Below are 25,560 nucleotides of genomic sequence, written 5' to 3'. Positions count from 1 at the left end.
TTCGCAATGGCGCTGCTGTGAAAGTGCCGCAGTAGATGAAAATAAAAGCAACATGACATATATTGTTAATTTAGAACAATGATACGTAACGCAGGTTTAAACACAGTATAAACTTTAACTTTACGTGTAGCTTAAAGTTACAACTACGTAACGAAAATGGATATGCAAAAGTAAGAAAAAGGGAACCAACGTCAGGAACTGCCACTGGCACATAAAGGTTCCACGACACGGTTTCCATTACTTTAATGTTCAAATGCTGTTAGTATGTCCAATATAAATTGAACAAAGTAAAGACATGTTCAAGGAAAAAAACAAAGTAAGTTTGTTATTACTAAATTAATTGATTAATAAATTGTTATAGAAATACCCCAAACTCTCATATACTCTCATGCTATATTCTGATTATCTATGGTCATTGATTTCTTTCCGCCAATCCAGTTAATGTTGTTTTTTTATGAAGAGCGTCATTTAAATGAATGGAATTGGACAATAAGTGTCCATTCCAGTTATTTGATCCGAATATTTCAATTTTGTTTTGATATAAAGATGCATCTGTGTTTTGTCTGTGTTGTTTTATACAATGTGTGTCCATCGTCTATTAGACGAAAGCTTTGTGAATCTTAGCTTGATCTTCGTTAAAGGTTTGCCAGCTAGGTTTATTGTTTCCTTTGCATAACTTCTATGTTGGTCCGGGGTTAATTATATTCGATCTAGCTTGATTGACAAGCACAATATTAAAATAAGTAGAGAAAGGTCATACAAAGCATTTAATTTGCATTTTATTGAACAGAATGTATGCATTTCAAAAGCACCGCACATTGCAAACTCCATAAATAAAATAATGAGATTATATTTACACATGAATGATCACAGTTCATTATAAACATATACTGGTTACATTATGCATTGGATCAATGATCAGCAAAATTATCAAAGAGCTAACGACACAGACGTAAAATAAATGAATTTAACAAAGCATTTAGGTAGAGAGATCTTTTTTCAAGCAAGAATTTGTTTTTCGTATTCGTACATTCATAAAATAAATTCTAACAGGGTATACATCCTTAATCAACTAACACAATTGGTTTTGTAACATATTGCTAAAAACACGCATTGTTTAATAAACAACAAAACTGCTGATTTTGAAATGTTTAAGTTGATCGTTGAGCGAACACAGCGCGTCCGTTTTTGAGCAACGCTTTTTGTTTCAAACATGTCTTATTCATCTTCGCCATTCGTCACTTCGCTCATTTTCATCAGTTTTGACTCGAAGTTGTGCTCTCAGCTGAAAAAACAGATTTGTCAGAACTAAAGATTAATAGCATTCCATATGCATGCGCATTAACGCAGTGAAAAAATGTATTTATTGGCAATGTTCAGCTGGAAAGCACTACACATTCATATTTAAAAAAAAACTTAAATAACTGCAAATTGGGATTGCATTGTGTTTGCAACTGAGCTATTTATCACGATAACAATATCATTAATCTTTCTTCAAACATGTAAAGATACTCACCAATAGTCAATTTTTCCACAGGGTCCACAAGCTTTTTCTTTTGGAACGCACCCGCCTTTTGATCCATCGAATACCTCTCCAACCGCACATTTCACCGTGCCAATGTATTTTCCTCCCTGACAACGCACGTACCGGTCACATCGCTCAAATTCATCCTGATAGAACCCGTCTACTTTTGTACCGCACTCAGGCATCATTCCCCCTTGTTCTCGAGGAATCATATCCAATGAAACGCATTCGTTCTTTTTCGGATGGAACAACTGTGTTCGGCCATTTTCGTCAGCTGGGCATCGATCAACCTTGATCGTCCGTTCTTTATAGCATAACGCGTAGAATGGACTCCAAAGTTTGACCTGGTGAACGTTGATTCCGTCACGTTTGCCTATACAACTTGGAAGGTCGACACTGCAGGGTATACAATGCGCAACGGGACACTGGTTGGATCTGTATTGACCTGAAGAAGAACAAAATATAAAAGGATACTTTTTTCAGTAGTATTGGTTTTGGCTAGATTTAGTGGTTTTAAGGAAGTGGTAAATGTTCATTGAATTTGGATTTAGACTATTGAATTTCATATTTAAATGGATGTTTGATAAGCCAGCTTACATCCATTCTTGAACTCTGTCCTGCTTCCACATTTTACATTCTCAAAATAGTCACACTCTTTGGTCTCAGTGTTGAACAGCTGGGGGTAGGGACATTCAACAAGGTGTTGCTCGAAGAACCGGGGAATCTGAGGTGTGTAGCGGACGCTGCAATTGTAGAAGGCTTGACATTCCTTTGGGTGAGGGAACACACCTCCGAACATGTTGCATCGTTCCTCTGGGCTAAGAGGCCCTGAAAAGTTATCATGATTCTAAGCAAACGGATTGACATGAATTATTTTTTCCAATATTTCCACGCATTTTCGAGGACGGTACCCAAATCTTAACGATTTGATTTAATTTCGCTCTTAATGTTTACATTTATTTAGTAAGATGTCTAAATTGGTAAGCAAATGAAATACATCAAAATAAATAAGTACTTTTATGAATAACTATTCTAACGCTAGTTTTATACATGACATTTTATTGCTAGATGACACTTTCGCTTTAATTATTTTTAGAGAACGAATTCAAAGGAATACCGTAAAAATTTCCGAAGATACAAACAACATCGCTAGAAATTACCTAGGTCGGGGAGCACAGGCATATGGATGCGGCTTTTCTCTGTTGGTTGCTTGCAGTCATCATACACTGAACCTTTAGGAACACAAACGTTGACGCTGGAGCTGAACACCGAGCCAGGAGGACATGGCGGCATCTCGATGGGTTTCCCAAACACACAGAGGAAAAATCCCGTACAGTCAGCCTTTCCGATTATCTGATATACACCCAGGGTGCATTGAACGAGTTCGTATGGTCTAGCTGTGACCAACGATGCGGCGGTCAAAGCATACATCACTGTGGTGTAGCCAATCATTGTCGCGCTTTGAAGTTGACGTTTTCTATTTTACAGTCGTGTATAGAATCATTTATATATTCAACATCTGTTTTATTTTTCAAAAAAATACAACACAATGTCTTTAAATGGTAGATTCCTCAGTAAATAATAAGCCTAGGCTTGATCGAATCCTTTTCAATATTCGATTTTAACAATAGTTTTAAGTTGGAGGATGCGAGTATATAAACGTTTGCGGACCACCGGTAGGCGGGGCTTTCTAGCAGGCCTAGCATCGTTAATATGCCCTCTTCAATTATTACGTGCATAACTTGAGTAGAAAAAAAATATTTATTAATGTTCCCAATAATATATTGATTCAGGTTAATTATATTGAATAGAATAATTACATGTGTTTCCTCGCGTTGATAGAAGTTGACATTTTCATTTTATCACTTTGCATTTTAATATCTGTTTTAATCAAACTTGAATTGAGGCAATGGCTAATACATGAATCATACATTATAATGCAGTTCAGCACAATTGGAATAATGCAATAAAAACAACTGTTTGCCTTATAAGGAAAAGAAAAGAAAAAGTAACAGACATCAGACGTCGTTAATTATGTAAATACAAATCGTCATATTGTAATTTTAAGGTAAGAAAAAGTTAATCAGCACCAGAAACTGTTATCGGCGCAGGGTTACGCTACGTTTGTCATTCATTTCAGACTCAACTGCTGTCAATATCTTCGACACATTCCTAAAAACGATACAAGGAAATGACTTTTAAATATTATTTGCGCCACGTGAATAACGAGTTCTCAGCACCATTAAACACTGATATTTGTGCACATTAATTACTTTTGACGAACATGCTATGCTTTAATATTTCACAAAACGTGCTTGATTGAACTTAATTGTTTAACATATTCACATTAACTAATTAGTCATAGTGAAGCTGAGTGACAAAAAAACAAAATTAACGAAAGTATATTCTTCCGGGTTTTTAATTGTTTTTGAAATCATGACAACGTTTTTTGCTTGTATAATTGCAGATATAACCCCTGCATGATATGTTAAAACTTTTTTGTTGATGAGGAGTTTTGATATACTTAATTCATAGTCGATATCAACGCCTATATGGTTTGTCTTATTAATGATGAACGTTCCATGACAAAACTGTATGTATCATTTAAGGGACACACTCGCAGGTTTTATGTTTATTAAAACTTTGTTAGAATTGAGTCATCTTATTTATTTTCATGTATAAACACCAAACAGCAACACGTATATACATGTTTTAACAGACGTTTGTACATTCAATCCTAAAATGATTCAATTATGTTATCACGCTTTTTTGATAGAATTGAACATTATCTGTCTCTTTTTATTTTCTTATTAACAATAAAGCACGGGGTTACTTATTTTGAGAGTTTTTATTGTATCAAGCATTTAGTTCAGAGTTCACACGAAGGTATTTTCCATGTCTGACCTTATCAAACGTAAACGATCCCCTGTAAAAGATAATTACTGTTTAATCCATGTTTGTTAGTACATTAAGCTCTGTAGTTAGGTTAAAGAATCATTTTGTATAATAATAATAATAATAATAATAATAATAATAATAATAATAATAATAATAATAATAATAACTTTATTTAAAGAAGGTAACACAATAAGACATAGGCATCATAGTATAAACAAACATAACACACGAGTTATTTACAATGTTGCCTTCTGAAAAAAACACACGCACACGCACACACACACATAAATGCTTAGGATGAAAACGTAAGCATCAATTTATGTTATTTCAAAACGGTACATATTAAAATATTTTACGAAATCATATAGAAACATGAATATAATACATTAATTAATACATCAATGCCGAACAATACATCAATTTGTACCTAAAGGTTAACAACAAATATCATTAAAAATAATTAACTGAGTAAGTAGGACAGTCACACATGCATTTAACACCTAACTCGAGATATACATAATGTAAAAACAATAGTCATGGAATTATGCGTACACTTCTTAAAACGGTTTTTGCAATTGAGGATGTAAAAAGAACTTCTTGCAGCAGGCTTTAAGTGTCTTTTCCGTGTTCAATTTACGTATTCCTCCTGGTAAAGAGCTCCAAACTTTCCCACTTCCCGCATGCAAACGAGCGTTTCTTGTATTGTATTTTATGTCGAATGTGAGCAATGTCTTGTCGCGTAGAAGATCGCAATGCTCTTCTAAATGATCATTCTTTATATTGTTCAGCCTCTGTTAGCATACTGTTTTCAATTCTGCAACATTATCGTAGTATATTTACATTGGTATATACCTTTGTATAGATAAAACTTGATGGTCATCTTGTATCATTCGCAAGGGATTATGATGATAAGATTGTTTACTTTAACATTGCGCTTCGATTGGATAAGCGCGACCTCATTTAATGTTCTACGACTTTACAAATTCCAACTATTTTTTATACAAACGAATGTTGTCGGCTACCCTTCTTTATGCATTAATGCTCAATTGCAGAAGATACTGCTAATTTATTATAAAAATGAAAAATTATGCCCTACTGCATTCACACAGCATAAACGGAAGAAAAAAATGCGATCATATAATTATTTATTTCTTAGAAAAACAATATTGTACTTGATACCTTGTGTACTTATTTTCACACTGAACATGTACATACACTTGACATTATCAATATAAAGTTTCATAACTTTATCCGACATCAGTAGTAGTCTTAATTAACGTCTGTTCTATATTTTCACTTTAAAGAACGAGATGTATCAGTAATATTCGTGGATAATGACGTCATCTTACAGTTCAATCCTAACAAAGCTATACAAACGAACCTAAATGATTTGTACTTACTGCGATTTGTTAGAATCATCCGTTTTTGATGATATTTTTCGCTAATTAATATCATGATCTTGATTTATATTCTGTTAAATATATCAAATAATTGTTCAGTAAACATAGAGAATGCTTTTATACATATTTTTGTGTGATATTAGTTTAGGCGAACTTTTTGAAAGGCGATTTTTCTAACATTCTGTTCGGCATAACGGTCAAGTTAAATAGTTCACAAAAAGTTCTAATGTAGAAACCACAGCATTAATTACAATTTTTCTTTATGTTAATCTGTATGTTGTTGTGTTGTTGCGAATCTGAGTAGGCTTTGATATTTGTGTCTTTAAACATGGTCGTTAATTATTGTTTAGACTGAGGGATTCGTCCTTGAATTATTTCTAAATACCATATGCTAAATTTAAGTTTAAACTAAGAGACAAAACGCAACAAGTCACCCTTGATTATGTTCGATTACAGACTGTTTAATGTGTAATAAGTTTACTTTTATCCTCATTGATCTATTTTCTAAGAGTGAATAAGTCAAAGTATTATTTTCAAAAAAGTTTTGAAATGAGTTAAAATACTAACTTATCCTATACATTCCAGATAATCCCCACTAACTTAATTTTAAATGTATATTTGCACAAAAAGTAGTATAATTCATTTTTAAGTGTCTCTGATTTAGACAATTTTGTGTTCCACGTCCTGAAAAAAACAAGTTGCGTTTTTTAAGATAACAGTCAACTTTTAAGGATATAATATAAGAATCTTCTATGGCCGAGAGTGTAATCCTAACCCCAGCCGTTTACCGAGTTTCCGCAGAACACCCAGTGCGAGGGTTGAACATATCTTACAAGAGCGGCTATTGTAGATGCTTTTACTACAACATCAGTTAAAAAAAATAAAGTAAAAATGTATTTTAGCTTGCCCTCTTTTATGCGCAGTGAAAATAATGTGAGTAAAGACATATGATAATTCGTGTTTTTATAGATATGCGCGCAGTGATTCAGATTATTTAAATAATCAAATCGTTCTTTAAATAGTTCTGAGGAGTTGGCAGCATTATTTCTTGATTGCTAGAAAGAATTGATTTGTTAATTTAGATTTTAAATATTGCCACCATACAAGGTTTCCATAATGCTACAGACGACGGTCGTCAACAAGGGAGTTAATTGTGTGATGACAAAAAAAGGATTTCCATACGGGTACTTGTGTTATCTTTGCCCGTAGGCATGATAATAATGTCCAGCACGGATCGAATAATCTGAGGGGGGAGAAAGGTTTGTTCGTCGTTCAAGCTATTTATTGTATACGGTTCAGCTTCGTGGACTAGCGCGGGATACAAATAGGTAAATAAAGATAATACAATTCACGTATATTTTGCATTTTATTGAACAAAATGTGTGGATTTCAAAGGAATTGCACAAGGCAAAATTCATAAATAAAATAATGAAAATCTATTTACAAATGAATGATCATAATAAAGATTAATACATAATCGTACCATTCTGCATCGGATCAATGATTAACAACTCAAAGTCGTGTGTTCTTTTGTGTTCTTTCTCTTTCTTAAGTTATATAACATCATTCAGCTATGTAATGCCAATTGAATAACTAATGAGTTTATAAACACTCAATGATGGTAAATAAGTTAGCTAAACATAATATTTAAGGGTTTGCAACATTGATAGTAATAAAAACATAATAGATCTGTATATGCAATACAGTGATGCTATGTTTTATTACTTTTAACAGTATTTTTTTATAATATTTATCACAGAGCTAACGACACACACGCAAATTCAATGTACTGGCAAAGTGCATACTTTTAAAACATCAATAAATAACAAAGTATAGAACCTTAATCAAAAGACATCATAAATGTGATAAAAAATGTTAAAAACATACAAAACATTGCAAATTAACAACACAAAAGTAGTTGGTTGGTTTTAAAATGGTAAATGTTGGTAGTAAAGCCAACACAGCGAGATCAACTCAGAGCAACACTAAGCTGTCTCTAACACGACTTTTACATCTTGGAGATTCGACACTTCGCCCATTTTCATCATTTTTATTTCGATAAGTGTGAAAGTAGTTTTCTCAGCTGAAAATATATAGATTGTTTTAATTATTAGAAGTTAACGACATACAATTGCACCCGTAAGTATTCTAAAGGCATGAACAATAAAACGGTTATAAAATGTATTTGTTGACATATTTCAGGCTTGAAACACTTCACATTCGTTTCTAAATAACTTAAAACAATCAGATTGTATCGTGTTTAGACTAGCAATTATTTTTCATGACTGTTCATCTTTATCAAAACATATAAAGACACTCACCAATGGTCATTTCTTCCGCAGGGTCCGCATGCTTTCTCTTGCGGAACGCAGCCGCCCTTTGTGCCATCGAACACCTCTCCAACCGCACATTTCACCGTGCCAATATATTTTCCTCCCTGACAACGCACGTACTGGTCACATCGCCCAAACACATCCTGATAAAACCCGTCTACTTTCGTACCGCACTCGGGCATCAATCCCCCATGTTCTCGAGGAATCATATCCAATGAAACGCATTCGTTCCTTTCCGGATGGAACAACTGTGCTCGGCCATTTACGTCAGCTTGGCATCGATCCACTTTGATCGTGCGTTCTTTGTAGCATACGGCGTAGAATGGACTCCAAAGTTTGACTTGGTGAACATTTATTCCGTCAGGTTTGCCTACACAGCTTGGGAGGTCGACACTGCAGGGTCTACAGTGGGAAACGGGACACTGGTTGGATCTGTATTGGCCTGAAGAACAACAAAATACAAGTTATGTTTTCAACAGTCTGAGTGTTGGCTTTAATAAGCTTCTGCGAGTTAGCTAGTATATGCAGACAGATTAGAGTTACATAAATATTTGTAATTTGCTGGTGTTATGACTAATGCATTATGACTATTGAATTTCAATATTTCAGACGAAATTGACAGTCAACTTACATCCATCCTTGAACTCTGTCCTGCTTCCACATTTTACATTCTCAAAATGGTCACACTGTTTGGTGTCGGTGTTGAAAAGTTGAGGGTAGGGACATTCAACAAGGTGTTGCTCGAAGAACGCGTGTGTATAACTAACACTGCAGTTGTAGAAGACTTGACATTCCGTGGGGTGGGGAAACACGCCTCCAAACATTTTGCATCGTTCCTTTGGACTAAGAGATCCTGGAAGGTAAATATAATTATTAAGCAAATTGACTCATTTTTATTTTGATATAATCTAAATTGAATTAGCTTTCAATAATAGTTTTCAACACAGCTCTGTAACCGCAGAGAAATGAATATTAATTAGAATGGAGTTTTTATTCATGCATTGATTGAATTAATTAATAGTTTCAACTGTTTTCCACAAAAAATACATTTTTTTCATAATAACTAATGGTTTGATATGTGTATGTTAATAAGGATTTATTAACTTTAAATAAATTAACCCTACTGGTATACATGTATTGCTTGTGGACACATGTGTATGTCTTTTCTCAGAAAACAAATACCAAGGAAAATCATTGAAATATCAGAAAATAAATTAACCAACGCTAGAACTTACCTAGGTCGGGCAGCACTGGCATGTGACCTCCGCCTCCTTCTGTTGTTTTCTTGCAGTCATCATACATTGAACCTTTGGGAACACAAACGTTAGCGCTGGAGCTAAACACCGAGCTAGCAGGACAAGGCGGCATCTCGACTTTTTTCCCAAACACGCACATGAAGAAGCCCGTACAGTCGGCCTTTCCGATGATCTGATATACACCCGGTGTGCATTGCACGAGTTCGTCGTGGCCAGCAATGACCAAAGTTCCGGCGACCAAAGCAAACAACGCTGTTGTGTATCCAATCATTGTTTCGCTATTAAGTTATCGTTTTCTTTTTTTATAGAAAGAAATCTTTAGTTGAAAGTCGTGTATAAAATAAACTAAAGATTTAAATTCGTTTGTATTTATCAATGTTGTCTAAGACGATATTTGTTAGTATTGTCCTCGATGGAGTCAGATTATTGTATATAAAATCCTTGTCAATGCTCAGATTAGAATGATTTAAATGTTGAAGATGCGAGTATATATAGAAATTTGCGACCACCCTTAGGCGGGGCTTCCTGTCGCGGTAAACACGCGCTCTCAAATTAATGACGTAGGCGCATAACTTCAGTAGGAAATTGTAATCGACAGGATTGTTTTTGTGACCCTTTTAATTAACTTAGCGTTTAAGTAATGTTAATCATCTGATAATGATTAAGACGTAATTGTAAAAATTGTATGATTCATTTGTTTCAAGTCATTTGTAACATGTTGACATACTCATTGAGAGGCACGAAACATGAAAGTTATGTTTAGATAATAATCGAATTAATTATTGCGTGTTTGATATTTTAGCGACATCGTTGTTTTGTACAGTTGAAGGTGTTTACATATAAGAAGGCGGTTGGAATGTAGATTAGCACTCCCCAGCATACTCTTTGTCGTAAATTGTATATTTTTGATAAAAAGATGAGTTTGAAATTTTCAAGACGAACAAATAAACGATAGGAAATAATTTCGGCTGTTTTCAAAATACGATTTCATGTTAGTACATTATTTCAATCAAACTTGTGCAATATTTGACTGAGATTTGTTTAGTCAGCAGGTTACTACTGAAGACAAATCATGGAATGGACTTTGTGAGTGCATATCTATAACACACAGTGAGAGGGCAAATTCTTGCTTGAAAAATATGAAGAAGAAGTTTTCGAAAGGTCATATGGTTGAGTTTCACTTTAATATTGTATCAGTGAACCTGTAGATACAATATCAAAGTGAAACTCAACTGTTACTCGTACATGAACGTGTAGCTACGCGTCCATGTACACGTACACCTTTGATTTTCAACTTCTCTGTTGTCATAGATAAATGTTGATTGGTTGACTTGTCTCACTCGCTAACATTATACTACAGTCGAACTGAATTGGATTTAACAATTTGTTTAACATTTGTATCTGATATTTAATTAATATAAGCTTAAATACATAAACACTGAATAACCAAGTTTAATAAGCATTATAGCTTTTTTGAACGGCCTTCCAGAAATGTGCGTATCACGTGAAAAAAAAACGAAAATTGAAGCGTAGTGGAATCTCCCATCCTATAAGCATAACCTCTGAAAAGCTAGAGTAGACATCATCGTGGAACATTAGCAATAAAACCCACACGAATCGAGGCATAATTATAAAATAACCGTTACATCATTTCTATTTTAGGAAATTACGAAGATTATGATTTTGACAGCAGTGTGAGGTGATGCAGTGTGGTTAATTATCGTAACAGTGAATGTAATAAATATTAATAAAATGCGCAAATGGTTTTAATAAAACACTTAATTTGGCTTTTTTGCATTTGTTTAAACCACATGTTAATCACCATGGTAAACACATTGCCAGTCATAGAAGTGTCATTTCGTATAAAATGTCTTACATCATCTCGCGGTTTCAACACGACAAACAATTGACTGCTCGTTGGGGACTGAGCTATTTTAATCATGGTTTGATATTTTAAACAACCAATAAAGACTCCCTGCCCTTCCAAAGTTCAGTGGCTAAGGCGGCTACGGAATTGAGCTCATGTGACTAAATGTTTAGGGTTTGTCTAGGAAATATCTGACCACACATGTTTGAACATCAAGCTTAAGGCCAATGCAATTGTGATGACAATTTGTAAAACAGAACATAAAGTGTTACAAAGATTTATCATACTTTCATCGCGTTAGATAAAAAGTTGATACTGCATCCTTCAACAGTAGGAAAATGTTTGCTATGTAAAGAATAAGAAAAACAAACTATACATATATTGTAACAACTTTCCATGTTTTGGCTTGATGAACTTTCTCTTTATATTTTATTTAAAGCTGCACTCTCAAAGATTTATCGTATAACCAACATTTTTATTTTTTGTCTTGCAAATTTTGTGTAAATATCTGCAAACCAGTGATGAAAGAATGTTGACAAAAATTCAGATCGCATATTTTCATTCCAAATTTAATGTTTTATAGCTTAAACCGTTACTAACTGTTTAAGAAAAATGCACAAAACCTCAATTATGGAGCAGAAATATGAAAATCAGCGATCTGATCTTAGGTCATCAGTCTTTTATCACTGGTTTTCTGATATTTACGAAAACATTTACTCGTTCCAAAAGAAAAAAAAAGAAAAAAAAGTTGTCATAGTGTTCAGTCTGTGGGAGTACAGCTTAAAATATCCTATTAACAAATGTATAGACGCAAATTGTATCCTTGTCTGAGTTAGTAATTGTCATATGTGAAATATTTAAAGCAGGGGATTCCTAAAAATGAAGGTTATGCGCAATAAAACAAATCTCCGTCTGAACAATGTTTATCGCTGTGCGGAAACAACCATTTGCTAAACATGAGTTTTTTCAATATAATGTCATTGGTATTATGAAAATCAATCGTGAGCATATCATTTTGTAATTTGTACCATCATGTGACACCTTGCGAGACATCCATTGGTAAACCACATACTATTGCAACATAATATTACAATGAAACAATAGATGTGCAAGGCTAGTAAGTAAACCTTTGTTGTGGGTTGGCTTAGATGCACAAAAACAAAAAAGGTCGGTTTAACAAAATACAACCACAAGACAACGGAATAAAAGTTTATATTGGAGTTTCAACCTTAAAGCACACAACACACATAGTTTGCTGTTGGATTTCACCATGAAACAGTTACACACATAGGTTACAAAGAGGTTTCCACCTTGAAACAGCCGACACACAGTTAACACTGGGGTTTCAACTATTAAACACTCAATACACAGAGTTTACACACGGTGTCCTTTACGCAATCAACATACAGCATTTGCACAGGGGTTCCCGCCTCAAAACACCCGTCACACGAAGTTTACTGCGGGGCTTATGCCTTCTAACTCACAAAGTTTACTGCGGGGCTTATGCCTTCTTACTCACAAAGTTTACTGCGGGGCTTATGCCTTCTAACTCACAAAGTTTACTGTGGGGCTTATGCCTTCTAACTCACAAAGTTTACTGCGGGGGCTTATGCCTTCTAACTCACAAAGTTTACATCGTACTATCCATCTTGAAACACCTCGCACATAGTGTTAACACGCTTTGCTTAAACACCACGGGCAGTAAAAAGTCAAGCAAGACATTCCCTAAATGAGGGATGTAATAACTTATTGGTACATATTTAGTTCTGTAGAAATATTTATGAATAGTTCACATCAGAATGTGTGGAAAGGCGGCGTTTTTTGTCTAACAATTCAATAAAAGAATTTCACATTCTTTCAGTTTTAAGTGAATTAATGTCACGATGTTATGCAGTTTATGCCTGTTTTAATAGAATTATTCGGCAGTTTAATTAATGTGGAATGTTATTAATATTCCTCGAATAAAGATTACAAGTCTCGCTCTGTTGTTAGGTTGTCAAATGAGCCACTGATGTTGTCATTTTATTTCATGATTGTCATACTGAAGTAACAGAATTCAGATATGTATGTTTGTCCTCTTAAGGCCAAAATTTTTTATGTTTGTTTAGGGTAACCTTCCCAAAATTTCTAGGTAGGGTAGGTAGGGATTTTTTTATATTTATTTTTTCAAAATCTGTCGTAAGTTCAGAGTGTTTTCTTGCACGTGGCAGTCTTTCCTACATTACTGTCATTGCCTGACTTTGTTTTATCATATAAACAATAATTCTGATTAAAATCTGCATTTATCCGCCCTTTGTAACTCTCTATTCGGTAACAAATATTTGTTTTGCTCAGAAACGGAAAAAAGAAATGTTAGGGTCGGCGCATTTTTATAGGTAGGGTCGGGTTACCCGAAACAGACATATCTTTTTAGGCCTAATTAAAAACGAACATATACTTAGAAATGCCGCGATACTCGAATATAATCAAAACTCGTCGACAATTGGAATCAAACACCAGCGATAATCGATTATGTTAATCCATAATCGATTATCATCGAACTTTTATTATTTTACTTAAAAATCATTTAATACTCGTCGAGTGTAAAGGTTTTGAATCACAACACTATAGCCAAATGTTACTAATGTACAAAATGTTTTGTTTAATTTATTTATTATTATGTCGTACCATCGTTGACTCATTAATGACATGAAAATTGTTGAAATACACATAATAATAAAGTGCATTTGAAAACCAATTTTCGATTATTTCTGTTCAAATGACCGACGATGGTTGCAAATTTTGACTCGATAATGTTTTTTTTTTCCGATATTAAAATATTAACTTGGCCACGAGGTAAATCCGCGTTCTCACGTTTGAACTAATATGAATTTAAATAGTACAAAAATATCCTTCAGGGAATCCTTATTGTTTGTGTGTTGTACAGTACGTAAGTATTCATTCACTAGAGCACGGTCGGGTACCCACAGGCCGACTAAGTTTTGGCCGGTACAAAGAAACACTTTGAATACAATGAACCCGACAAATACAACGCACAATTTAATTTTTTTTTTTTTCATGTTTTTATCTATGTCAGCCTTTGTGCCTACCGCTTGGTAAAAGGAGTAACTTTTCGCACTTATTTGACAGAGCTAACATGATTTGACAAGCGATCAAAGAGATTTCGAACTGTATTTATTTCTGCTTCAAACGTTATGGTTGCCTAGCGGTACTTTTTACTTGGTACATGTATATCAAATATCAGTGGATGGGTAGCTATGTAAAGAGAATACTGCCATTAAGCAGAACAACAAAAAATACTATCATAATTGTGAAAATTTCGTCAGTGTTTTCTATTTGAAAGTACCAATACAATGAAATCGAATCAAATTCGCATTTCTTATATTATTTTAAAGGCAAGCCCATTCCAAGTAAAGCATTAAATTATGTTTGCTTAAACTATGAGATATCCGACACATTAAAACATATCACACGACCTACCCACCTTGTTTTAAATGTTTCAAAATATCCATAATACAACGAATTTAAAAACAAATGAGTGCCATAGTGTACAGCGGATTATTTGTAACACATTTATAATGTTTTACCTTCTTATCTTAATATATAAACATATTTTCATCAAAATTTAAATTAAGCTTTTCAGAGACTTGAACTTTAGCTCAAACGGACCTTGATCATCAAAAATCCTTAAATGAATTTAGTATGACAAATTACCTGTACAAGCCCGCCCTTTTTAAGGCAACGTTACAATATGAATGGTCAGTATGATAAACCTGTACGAGCCCGCCCATTTAAATCAACGTCACAATATGAATGGGCAGTATGATAAACCTGTACAAGACCACCCTTTAAAAGGAACATGACGATATGAATGGTCAGTATGATAAACCTGTACAAGCCCGCCCTTTAAATGCAACGTGACAATATGAATGGTCAGTATGATAAACCTGTACAAACCCGCCCTTTTAAAAGCAACGTAACAATATGAATAATCAGTATGATAAACCTGTACAAGCCCACCCTTTTAAAAGCAACGTGACAATATGAATGGCCAGTATGAAAAACCTGTACAAGCCCGCCCTTTTAAAAGCAACGTGACAATATGAATGGGCAGTATGAAAAACCTGTACAAGCCCGCCCTTTTAAAAGCAACGTAACAATGTGAATTGTCAGTATGATAAACCTGTACAAGCCCGCCCTTTTAAAAGCAACGTGACAATATGAATTATCAGTATGAAAACCTGTACGAGCCCGCTCTTTTAAAAGCAACGTGACAATATGAATTATCAGTATGAAAACCTGTACAAGCCCGCCCTTTTAAAAGCAACGTGTCAATATGAATGGTCAGTATGATAAACCTGTGAGAGCCCGCCATTTTAAAGCAAAGTGCCAAAATGAATGATTAGTATGATTAATTTTTATCGTGTATGACAGTCGCTCGCCGCTTGTAATTTAATTGACAGTTTACCCACAGTTGATTACTGTTTTAAGGTTTTATTTAATGCGTGTTATTTTTTTTTATTAATGTCTATGCTTGGAACCATTTTAATTAACAGATAATTATTTATCAATTAAAATGAAATTGATTGGTTAGGTATTGTTTCATATCGATGTGGTTAGATCATGTGTTAATTACAAACGATAGCTTTGTAGTTATAATTTTGTACACCCATAATAAAGAAGTCTCCAACGTCGTCAGAATTCAAAGTATTTGAAACAAATGTGTTTGTTTAGTCGAATAATAATGTGATTTGGAAAAAGACAAATTGATTTGAACATGTTCCTTGTAATGTTTCTTTTTAAATAATGGTGTGGATATAACATTCATCGCATATATCAACTATTCTATCTTAAAAGAAAAGTTTGTGAGACCCCTTTAAAACGGAGCAAGCTAAACAAAAGGAATTGGGACCAGGAAATTCGGATCTATGCAATACGAGTCACAAAGAGTAAAAAATAAGTCTTGGCAACTCTATTCATCTCAACTTTATTTTCAAGAAAACGGCACTATTCGTAAGTATGTGCAAATGATTAATATAATTAAAAATGACAATTACAATACTGTCCAAGTCAAATAGGTATTTTATCTACACATAAGCATCGCTGGACCAATAAAAAAACACTGTTGCACAGTCATAATGCTGATCTTTTCAAGCATTGATGTGTCAGCATTATATATCAGCGCGTCTCAAAAAATCTTGCGCACCACATTTTATTCTGGATTGGCGACTTTTGCACCAAGAATTGTCAGGAAGAATTTTGTTTCTTTTAACCCATAAACAACAGTTCTTTTGCAAGGAATACGTCAATCTGTGTGATGTCAACGACGAAAAACCATCTTACATGTTCGTGCTTGCAGCATTCTTACACACTGTGTCTCCCAGAGTCAGGAAGTATGTTTCTTCAATCTATTCATAATTAATAGTTAAGTTGCAAATTAGACGTCTATCTGTGTGACGTAAGCGATAAGAGCCCATCTAACATGTTCGTGCTTGAAGCATTTATATACACATTCGTGTCTTTGTTTTTGATACGTTGATATTTTGAATTACAGTTTAGCAATTAGCATTTGAATATGTTGGTAACAATTCGTGTCGAAGATGTGACTTTTGTCTTTGATACGTTAAGATGAATAATTTCAAATTATCTAACATTTTCATCGGATATTAAATATAAATGAATTCAAGTATATTATGGATACTTTAATATTGTCGGAACACGTAATATTTTCTACTACACATAAAAAACTTAACTGAATAGTTTCATGATTCAATATTTACCATCGACTTCAACGCTTTCAATTTTGAATAATATTGTTTGATATAATACTTCCGGATTCATCATCGATCGTGCGACTCGTATTTTGTGTTTTAGGAACCAACAATTATTCATGTCTGTATCATATTTAAATTGCTGTACAGCACGTATGTATTTATTAAACATAAAAGAAACATGTCATAATTCAGGTTTGTACATCAAAGAAGCCTGTCACATTGTCAAGCGTTGTGGCGTTGCCGCATGTTGATGGGCGATTGATTAACATATATGTGTTCTTAGAAAATGTGCGTTGTAGTGCACACCCATCTTTGTCACCTTTGAAAACCTTCTTGTCTGAAAACGCTTGGTAGTATATTAAAGTGAGGTCAAAACTGTCCATACCCTGGGGTTCACACAAAATTTTGTAGACTTATATATGGAAATATTTGATTATATTCTTGTATTAAACCGCAAGGCCCAGACCCTTTATAATTTGTTTGCAGCATTATATTATAGTTCACGAGCAAGGTAATTCAAACACTTCCCCTGGGATCATATGATTAGTATAGACTTTTGTCAGAACAGACTTTTAAAACCCTCATCTTGTATTAAACCACAAGGTCCAGACGGATACAATTTGTTATATTATTATCTAATGATGGCCTTCTACAAAGTTTTCTTTTCAAATTATACCTATTTTTCATTTTCAAAGCTACAGGCATGCAATTTGGATCATGTGCACAGTTTTAAAAACAAACATCAAACTTAGATATTTGGTGTTAAGCATTGTATCTTTTTTCAAATTATGCCCCTGAGTTCAAATACCCCAAGGGTCAATTTTGTTACAAAGATATAAAAAGGAGAAAAATCTAATCTTGTCTGAAACCGAGATACCAAGATATGGGATATTTGGCGTGTGACATTGTCATAGGGGTAACAAAGGTTTAAACGTTTATTTCAGGTAAGATATTTAGGGCCATTATGGACCTTATGTCATACAATAACAAACCTGCTAGAATGCCAGCTATTTCACCCATATGGTTATATTGAACAAAAACTTTGAATGTAACTTATATTTATGCACTGTGCTGTTTGTAGAGTTTTGTGCTGTTCTATGTTTCTTGTTTGTGAATTTGTGTTTTATGTCTTTGGCGTTTGCCCATTGTCACTAAACCTTTTGCTACTGAGCATGTTTCTGTAGCTTTTTGCATATATATTCGAAAATATATTATTACAAGTAGCAATTTACGGGTTTATTTATTCCTTGAGTAACACTCAACCACAGTTTATCGTGCAACTACTTATTTATTCATTTTGGCACTTAAGAGTTTTACAATTGAAAGTCAAATAAAATATATAATATTACAATAAAAGATGTACTTCCGTGTTCGTAATTTTATGGAATAATTTTCACATTCGATAATATGAATGAAACTCTTCCAATGAGCTGCTATCCGGGAGACGTTTGCAGTGTTACACCTACCATTTATGTCAATGAAAGTTTGATTCATCAGTTTTCTAGAATGTATAGACATAGGAGGTTTATGGAGGAGATACAAATCCTTGTGAGAGCCGATCGCGTGATTCCATCTATCAAAGCTCTGAGTGAGGTTTATATAGAAGTTTAGAATTGAAATTATTTAAGACAGTTGACATAACAAAAGCTGAATGATCAGACTATCATGTGCATGATACATTAGATATGCTATTATTTATTTTCTATAAAAAAGTTGTAAATTTAAAAGAAATTCAATTTTGTATGTCCATTTGTATTACAACTATTCTGGTCGGTAAGTAAACCTCAGCGGGCGATAATGGCGATTGGTCAAATAAGTGCACGATGACATATAATGAAAAGAAACGAGTTTCTCAGTTTTATTTAAGAAACGCATGGATTTCAAATGCACTGAACATGGCAAACAACATTGATAATGTAATGAATTTTCACAAACTATTTGCAAATAAATGTTCATTTTTCATAATGAATGTATAATGCATTGTATCTAAACATAAATAATGTTTTAAATCGGCTATTCTTCTACGTTTTATCCCATCAGCTAACCTTTCATTGTCCATGCTGCATATATATATATATATTCATAAGTTACTTTTTTTATAATATATTTGAATTAATATAAATATCACAGAGTTAAAGAAGCACACATTCACTGTATGATAAATTTGAGCAAAGACACTTATAAACAAACAGTTAACATAATAAAATATATATGTAACGTCGGTATCAGTAATTTATTTAAACATATCCTCATCAAAATGCAAACTAAATTGTAACCACATAGTGTTTCAGTATTTTAGAAAGTCTATCGGTACACACTGTTAAACATATCACAGTCAATTTAGATAGTATTATCACGTGACGTCACGTGGCATGATTCTTCTTTGAATCAGAAGAACGGGTCATGTTGGTCTTGGCGATTCCATACTTCGTCCATCTTTATCGATTTGAGTATGAGCATCATTCTAGCAACCTTTTTAGCTGGAAAACATAGGACAGGTTTTATTGTCATAACGTAATTGCATAGGTTGAAATTATTTTGCAAGTATTAAAATGCATAGAAGCATAGCTTTAATACACTGTAGGCTGGTTATTTTGATTGGTAAAAACATATATAAAAACATATGTCTGATTTTACTTGTTAATGTCAATTATAACCTTGACAAAGTTATCCTCAAATTCATCTTGTTGTTTATAAAGTTATGAAACACATATTTGTTTATGTACTACTTAAAGGAAACATTATTTAAATATATTCACCAATGTACGAGTCTCCCACAGGGTCCACATGCTTTCTCTTTCGGAACGCATCCGCCTTTCATACCATCAAACGCTTCTCCTACAGCACATTTGATCGTGCCAATGTATTTTCCTCCCTGGCAATGAACGTAACGATCACATCGTCCGAAATCGTCCAGATAAAACCCGTCTACTTTTGTACCGCATTCGGGCATTATTCCTCCATGTGCTCGAGGAATCATATCCAATGAAACGCATTCGTTCTTTTCCGGATGGAATAACTGTGTTCGACCGTTTTCGTCAACTTGGCATCGATCCTCTTTGACTGTGCGCTCCTTGTAACAAACGACGTAGAATGGACTCCATAGTTTGACTGGGTGCACGTTTATTCCATCACGTTTACCTACACAGCTTGGTAGTCGGACGTTACAAGGGATACAATGGGAACTGCCGCACATATTGCTTTTGTATTGACCTGAGGAAGACAGAATCATTTAATCGTTGGTGTTTATAATAAAGCCCATGAAATAAATTTGAAAATTTGAAAAGATAATCACAGTAATAATGTGGTGTACCAATTAGAGGCCTTATTCGAACTAGAATGATAAATATACTATTTTCTTTATCTCAGACCACGAATATATAAGTAGATGCCAACTTACATCCATTTTTAAATTCCGTCCTGGTTCCACATTTGACATTCTCAAAATGGTCACATTGTTTGGTCTCTGTGTTGAACAGCTGGGGGTACGGACATTCAACCAGATGTTGTTCAAAGAATCGGGGAATCTCTGGTGTGTAACGGACACTACAGTTGTAGAAGACTTGGCATTCTGTGGGGTGAGGGAACACGCCACCGTCTAAATTACATCGTTCCTCTGGGCTAAGATGCCCTGAAAAGCACATAAGATTATAACTGACTTTTACCTTAATCTACTATTATATGTCACTTTTTAACGCTTGTTGACTGCAACCACAGGAAAATGAATATTTATAACATTGGATTAGATTTTCTCTATGTGAATTAATTATTTATTTCAAATAATGTTAATTATTTGGAACAAATTATGAGTTATGACTATATGTTTATGTGGACTCTCAAAAATAGCTCCTAATTTGATATAAACGAGATGCTTGTCGACTTTTTTGTGTTCAAATTATTTTAAGGGCACAACAGCAAACAAGCAAAATCAATAACATTTTAGAAGAACAACATCGCTAGAGCTCACCTCGATCAGGCGATACGGTCGTTTTGCTGCCGCTTCTATCTGTTGTTTTCTTGCAGTCATCGTAAATAGAACCTTTAGGTACACAAACTCTGGAGGTGAAGCTGAACACAGCGCCAGATGGACAAGGCGGCATCTCAATGGCCTTACCGAACACACACAAGAAGTAGCCCGTACAGTCGACCTTTCCGATGATCTCATATACACCCGGAGTGCATTTCACGAGTTCGTCTTGGCCAGCAATTACTAATGTTGCGGCGACCAAAGCATACAATGCTGTGGTGTATCCAATCATTGCTGCTCTTTGAAGTTTATTCACAGTTTTGTTCTGTATACTACAGGATATGAAATATATCGAAAAACAAAAATCCTTTTAATGTTACAAACCATGTAATGTTATGTTGTTCTTTAAGATAGTACAGTCCTCGTAAGTTTAGACTTGATATTAAACAACTTAGTCTTCGATTTGAGAATGGTAAAATGTTGTAGGATGCGAGTATATATAGTTGTTCGTAAACCTCATGTAGGCGGGTCTTTCTAGCATGCCTAGCAAGTTTAGTATTCGCTCTTGTCTTCATGACGTATTTGCAAAACTTCAACAAAAAATGAAAATGCATATACTCGATTAAATAGCTCACGCCGTTTATCGTGTGCTTCAGTAGTGCGTATTTCAAAAAAAAATACTATGATTAATTAAGACGTTTTTCGAATTAGTTTTGATGCATTAAAGGATATTGACATTTCAATTTAACCACTTTTCTCACTAATGTTTGTTATCAAATACGAAACGTTGTAAGATGGTTTTGTATAGTTCTGCATTATGCCTAGTAATTTAAACTTGTTTTACAAAGATTGTGAAACAAGTTATTGAAACATTATATTAATCACTCTCGTCGGCATGATATGACGCGAGGGTGAGGTCTTGTGATGTGGTGGAAACCGTAGTACCCGGAGGAATCCCACTTGTCAGAATGGTTTTATAGATTGTTTTTTATCCTAAAAAGCTCTCCATTTTAAAGACAATGTGACAATATGAAGGTCAATATGATATACCTGTACAAGTTCACCATTTAAAGCAATAATACAATAAGAATGATCAATGTGATAAACCTGTACAGGCCCGTCCTTTAAAAGCAATGTTTCATTATTAAAGGTCAATATGATAAACCTGTACAAGCATGCGCTTTCAAGATCAACGTTACAATATGAAATATCAGTAAGAAAAACATGTACAAGCCCACCATTTAAAAACGACGTGACGATTTGAATGATCGGTATGATAAACCTGTACAAGCCCGCCTTTTAAAACAACGTGACAAGATGAATGATTAATATTTTATCGTGTGTGACAGTCGCTGGTCGCTTGTAATTTAATAGACAATTTTCTGACAGTTTATTACTGTTTTAGTGTTTTACTTAATGCATGTTAAATTTGACAAATGTCTTTGCTTGGAACTACTTTAATTTACAGATAATAAGTTGTCAATTATAGATAGATATAGATATAATAAATAGATTTTATTAGATTGATTAGGTATTGTATCATATCGATGTGGTTAAATCATTTGTTCATTACAAACGTTTCCTTTGTAGTTATTACTTTTATACATGGATAATGAAGACGTCCCAAACGTCGCCAGAATTTCAAGTATCTGACATCTGTTTTATTTGTTTGCTCGAAGAATTATTTGATCAGGAAAAAGGAAAATTAATTTGAACAGATTCCATGTAATGTTAGTTATTAAATAATGGTGTGGATTTAACATTAATGGCATATATCAACTATTGTGTTTGAAATTAACGTTGTGTCGTGCATGCCCACTTTGAACGGATCAAAATAGTCAAAATCTCTTGTAACTAACAAATTCGGATTTAAGCATTACGAGTAACAAAATGTAATAAATAAACTTTGGCAACTCAACTCAACTCATCTTTATTTTCAAGAAAACGGCAATAATCATTAGTATGAGCAAATGATTAATAATTATTAATGAGAATTACAATACATTCGTGACATCGTTTTGAAAGGTTGTTGATATTTTGCAATGAGCATTTGAATATGTTGATAATAATTATAGTCGAAGACATGATACACTTTCGCCTTTGATACGTTAAGATGAATCATTTTCATTGGATATTGTTATTTGTTGTATATATATTAAGCTATATATGAATTCTAAATCAAGTTTATGGAAACTATAATATCGACTGAACTAGACGTATTTAACCGAACTGAATAATTTCATTCCTTATGATTTTCCATCGACTTCAACGCTTTCAACTGTGAATATTATTGTATGATATAATACTTGCAGATTCATCATCGATCGTCTTACTCGTATATTGTGTTTGATGACCCAACAATTATTCATGTCTATATCATAAAAGAGACCTGTGAAAATTCAGGTTTGTACATCAAATAAGCCTTTCACATTGCCAATCGTTGTGTCGTTGCCGCATGTTGATGGACGATTGAGCAATAGATATCTGTTTTTAGAAAGTGTGCGGTGTAGTGCACACCCAGCTTTGTCATAGCTTCTTTGCATATGTGCTTTACTTGCAAAGAGGAAAAGGCAGAGATTATATAGGGATTATTTTGAAAACCTTCTTGTCTGAAACCGCTTGGCCTAGAAACTGTAGTTTATTCAAGTGATCCTCTACGAATTTTGTTCAAAGTGTGCTCCACGGGTTAAAACTGTCCACGAATTGGGGTTCACAAAATTTCATGCAGACTTATTTAGGAAAATATTTGATAATTTTCTTGTCTGAAACCGCAAGGCCCAGACCCTTTATAATGTATTTGTAGAATTATATTATAGTTCTCTACCACGTTTATTCAAATTCTGCCACTGGGATCACATGTTTAGTTTAGACTTATATCAGAACAAACTTAAACAATAACTCTTCTTGTATGAAGCCACAAGGCCCAGACGGTAAATATTTGTTTTACAGTATCAAATGATGGCCATCTACAAAGTTTTTTCAAAGTATGCCTATTTTTTATTTTTAAAGCTACAGCAATGCTATTTGGACCATGTGCACAGTTTCGAAAACAAATATCAAACTTAGATATTTGGTGCTAAGCATTGTATCATGATCTTCAATTATTATTTTTTAAATTATGCCCCTGAGTTTGAAAACCCCAAGAGTCAATTTTGTTACAAATATATATAAAAGAGCAAAAATTAATCTTGTCTGAAACCAAGATACCAAGATATGGGATATTTAGCGTGTAACATTGGCATAGGGGTAACAAAGGTTTAAACATTTATTTCAGGTGAGAGATTCAGGGCCATTATGGACCTTATGTCATATAACAACAAACCTGCTAGAATGCCAGCTATTTTACCCATATGGTTATATTGAACAAACACTTTGAATGTAACTTTGAAAATATATTATTACAAGTCGCATTTTATGGGTTCATTTATTCCTTGAATAACACTCAACCTGCATTAATCGTGCAACTACTTTTATTCATTTTGGCACTAAAGAATTTTACAGCTGAAAGTCAAATGAAATATATAACATTACAATATAAAATGTACTTCCGTGTTCGTAATTTTTTTAAATAATTTTCACATTCGATAATATGAATGAAACACTTCCTACAATCTGCAATCCGGGAGACGTTTGCAGTGTTCCGCCTACCATTTATGTCAGTGAAAGTTTGATTCATCACTTTTCTAGCAAGTATAGATATAGGAGGTTTATAGAGGAGATGCAAATCCTTATGAGTGCCGATGGCGTGTTTCCATCTATCAAATCTCCGAGGAAGATTTATATATACGATTCAAATTGAAAATGTTTAAGAGAGCCAACAGACCAAAAGAAGGATGATCAGACAATCATGTACATGAGAAATTAGATATGCTGTTATGTATCTTCTATAAACATAGTTGTCAATTAAAAGCTTTTCATTTAGTATTTCCGTTGGCATAACAACTATTCTGGTCTGAAAATAAACCACAGCGGGCGATAATGGCGATGGATTGAATGAGTGCACGAAGAAAAATAATAAAATAAAACGAGTTTCTCAGTTTTATTCAAGAAACAAATGGATTTCAAATGCACTGCACATGGCAACAACATTGATAATATAATGATTTTTCACAATCTATTTACAAATAAATGTTCATGTTACATAATTATTGTATTATGCATTGTATCAAAACATAAATAATGTTTTAAATTGGCTATTCTTCTCCGTTTTTATCACATCTAATCTATATCAGCTAACATTTCATTGTCCATAGAAAAATCCGACCGAGGGCACCTGCGTTGCCAGGTAACGAGGCTTGCCGAGTTACCGGCTTCGCAGCATGTCCGAGGGTCGGATTTTTTCAAGCACACATTAAATTACATTTTTTGTGAACAAAATACATAAAAAAGCGCATTTTTGTACATATCACCAAAAAGCGCGTGCGATGATGTTTACTGACGTCATGACGCGCGTGAATATGTATTCACTGCATACGTCAAGAAGTTCATTCAGTATCACGTCTTTTAAGGGTTATTTTGTTTTGTTTTGTAGGTGTGTTTT

General features: G+C 33.9%; 3 protein-coding genes across 3 annotated transcripts; all 3 read right to left on the bottom strand.

Moving 5' to 3' along the window:
- Positions 1–819: 819 nt before the first annotated feature.
- Positions 820–3,115, bottom strand: LOC128216535 (uncharacterized). The gene is made up of 4 exons (XM_052923128.1): positions 2,686–3,115; positions 2,123–2,353; positions 1,517–1,970; positions 820–1,285 (listed from the first exon to the last, which is right to left on the bottom strand). Exons 1-4 carry the CDS (start codon positions 2,975–2,977, stop codon positions 1,282–1,284), a joined length of 981 nt encoding a protein of 326 aa, XP_052779088.1. The 5' UTR covers positions 2,978–3,115; the 3' UTR covers positions 820–1,281.
- A 4,061-nt stretch (positions 3,116–7,176) lies between these two features.
- On the bottom strand, positions 7,177–9,856 carry LOC128218018 (uncharacterized). Its single transcript, XM_052925524.1, has 4 exons — positions 9,392–9,856; positions 8,788–9,009; positions 8,145–8,598; positions 7,177–7,906 (listed from the first exon to the last, which is right to left on the bottom strand). The coding sequence occupies exons 1-4, from the start codon at positions 9,681–9,683 to the stop codon at positions 7,903–7,905; spliced, it is 972 nt and encodes a 323-aa protein (XP_052781484.1). The 5' UTR covers positions 9,684–9,856; the 3' UTR covers positions 7,177–7,902.
- Positions 9,857–18,897: 9,041 nt separating this feature from the next.
- Positions 18,898–21,469, bottom strand: LOC128218167 (uncharacterized). Its single transcript, XM_052925740.1, has 4 exons — positions 21,021–21,469; positions 20,454–20,684; positions 19,813–20,266; positions 18,898–19,533 (listed from the first exon to the last, which is right to left on the bottom strand). The coding sequence occupies exons 1-4, from the start codon at positions 21,310–21,312 to the stop codon at positions 19,530–19,532; spliced, it is 981 nt and encodes a 326-aa protein (XP_052781700.1). The 5' UTR covers positions 21,313–21,469; the 3' UTR covers positions 18,898–19,529.
- Between the last annotated feature and the right edge of the window lie 4,091 nt (positions 21,470–25,560).

Source organism: Mya arenaria, chromosome 14 (genome assembly GCF_026914265.1).
Source record: "Mya arenaria isolate MELC-2E11 chromosome 14, ASM2691426v1".
Lineage (NCBI taxonomy): Eukaryota > Metazoa > Mollusca > Bivalvia > Myida > Myidae > Mya > Mya arenaria.
Note: the sequence above shows the minus strand (reverse complement) of the source record. Positions and strands in the feature narration are given on the sequence as shown.

Coding starts and splice junctions, on each gene's coding strand:
- LOC128216535 (XM_052923128.1), bottom strand. CDS start 2,977: ATGATTGGCTACACCACAGTGATGTATGCTTTGACCGCCGCATCGTTG. Junction 2,354..2,685: donor GCCTGTGCTCCCCGACCTAG/GTAATTTCTAGC, acceptor ATAACTTTTCAG/GGCCTCTTAGCCCAGAGGAA. Junction 1,971..2,122: donor GACAGAGTTCAAGAATGGAT/GTAAGCTGGCTT, acceptor GTTCTTCTTCAG/GTCAATACAGATCCAACCAG.
- LOC128218018 (XM_052925524.1), bottom strand. CDS start 9,683: ATGATTGGATACACAACAGCGTTGTTTGCTTTGGTCGCCGGAACTTTG. Junction 9,010..9,391: donor GCCAGTGCTGCCCGACCTAG/GTAAGTTCTAGC, acceptor TTTACCTTCCAG/GATCTCTTAGTCCAAAGGAA. Junction 8,599..8,787: donor GACAGAGTTCAAGGATGGAT/GTAAGTTGACTG, acceptor GTTGTTCTTCAG/GCCAATACAGATCCAACCAG.
- LOC128218167 (XM_052925740.1), bottom strand. CDS start 21,312: ATGATTGGATACACCACAGCATTGTATGCTTTGGTCGCCGCAACATTA. Junction 20,685..21,020: donor GACCGTATCGCCTGATCGAG/GTGAGCTCTAGC, acceptor TGTGCTTTTCAG/GGCATCTTAGCCCAGAGGAA. Junction 20,267..20,453: donor GACGGAATTTAAAAATGGAT/GTAAGTTGGCAT, acceptor TGTCTTCCTCAG/GTCAATACAAAAGCAATATG.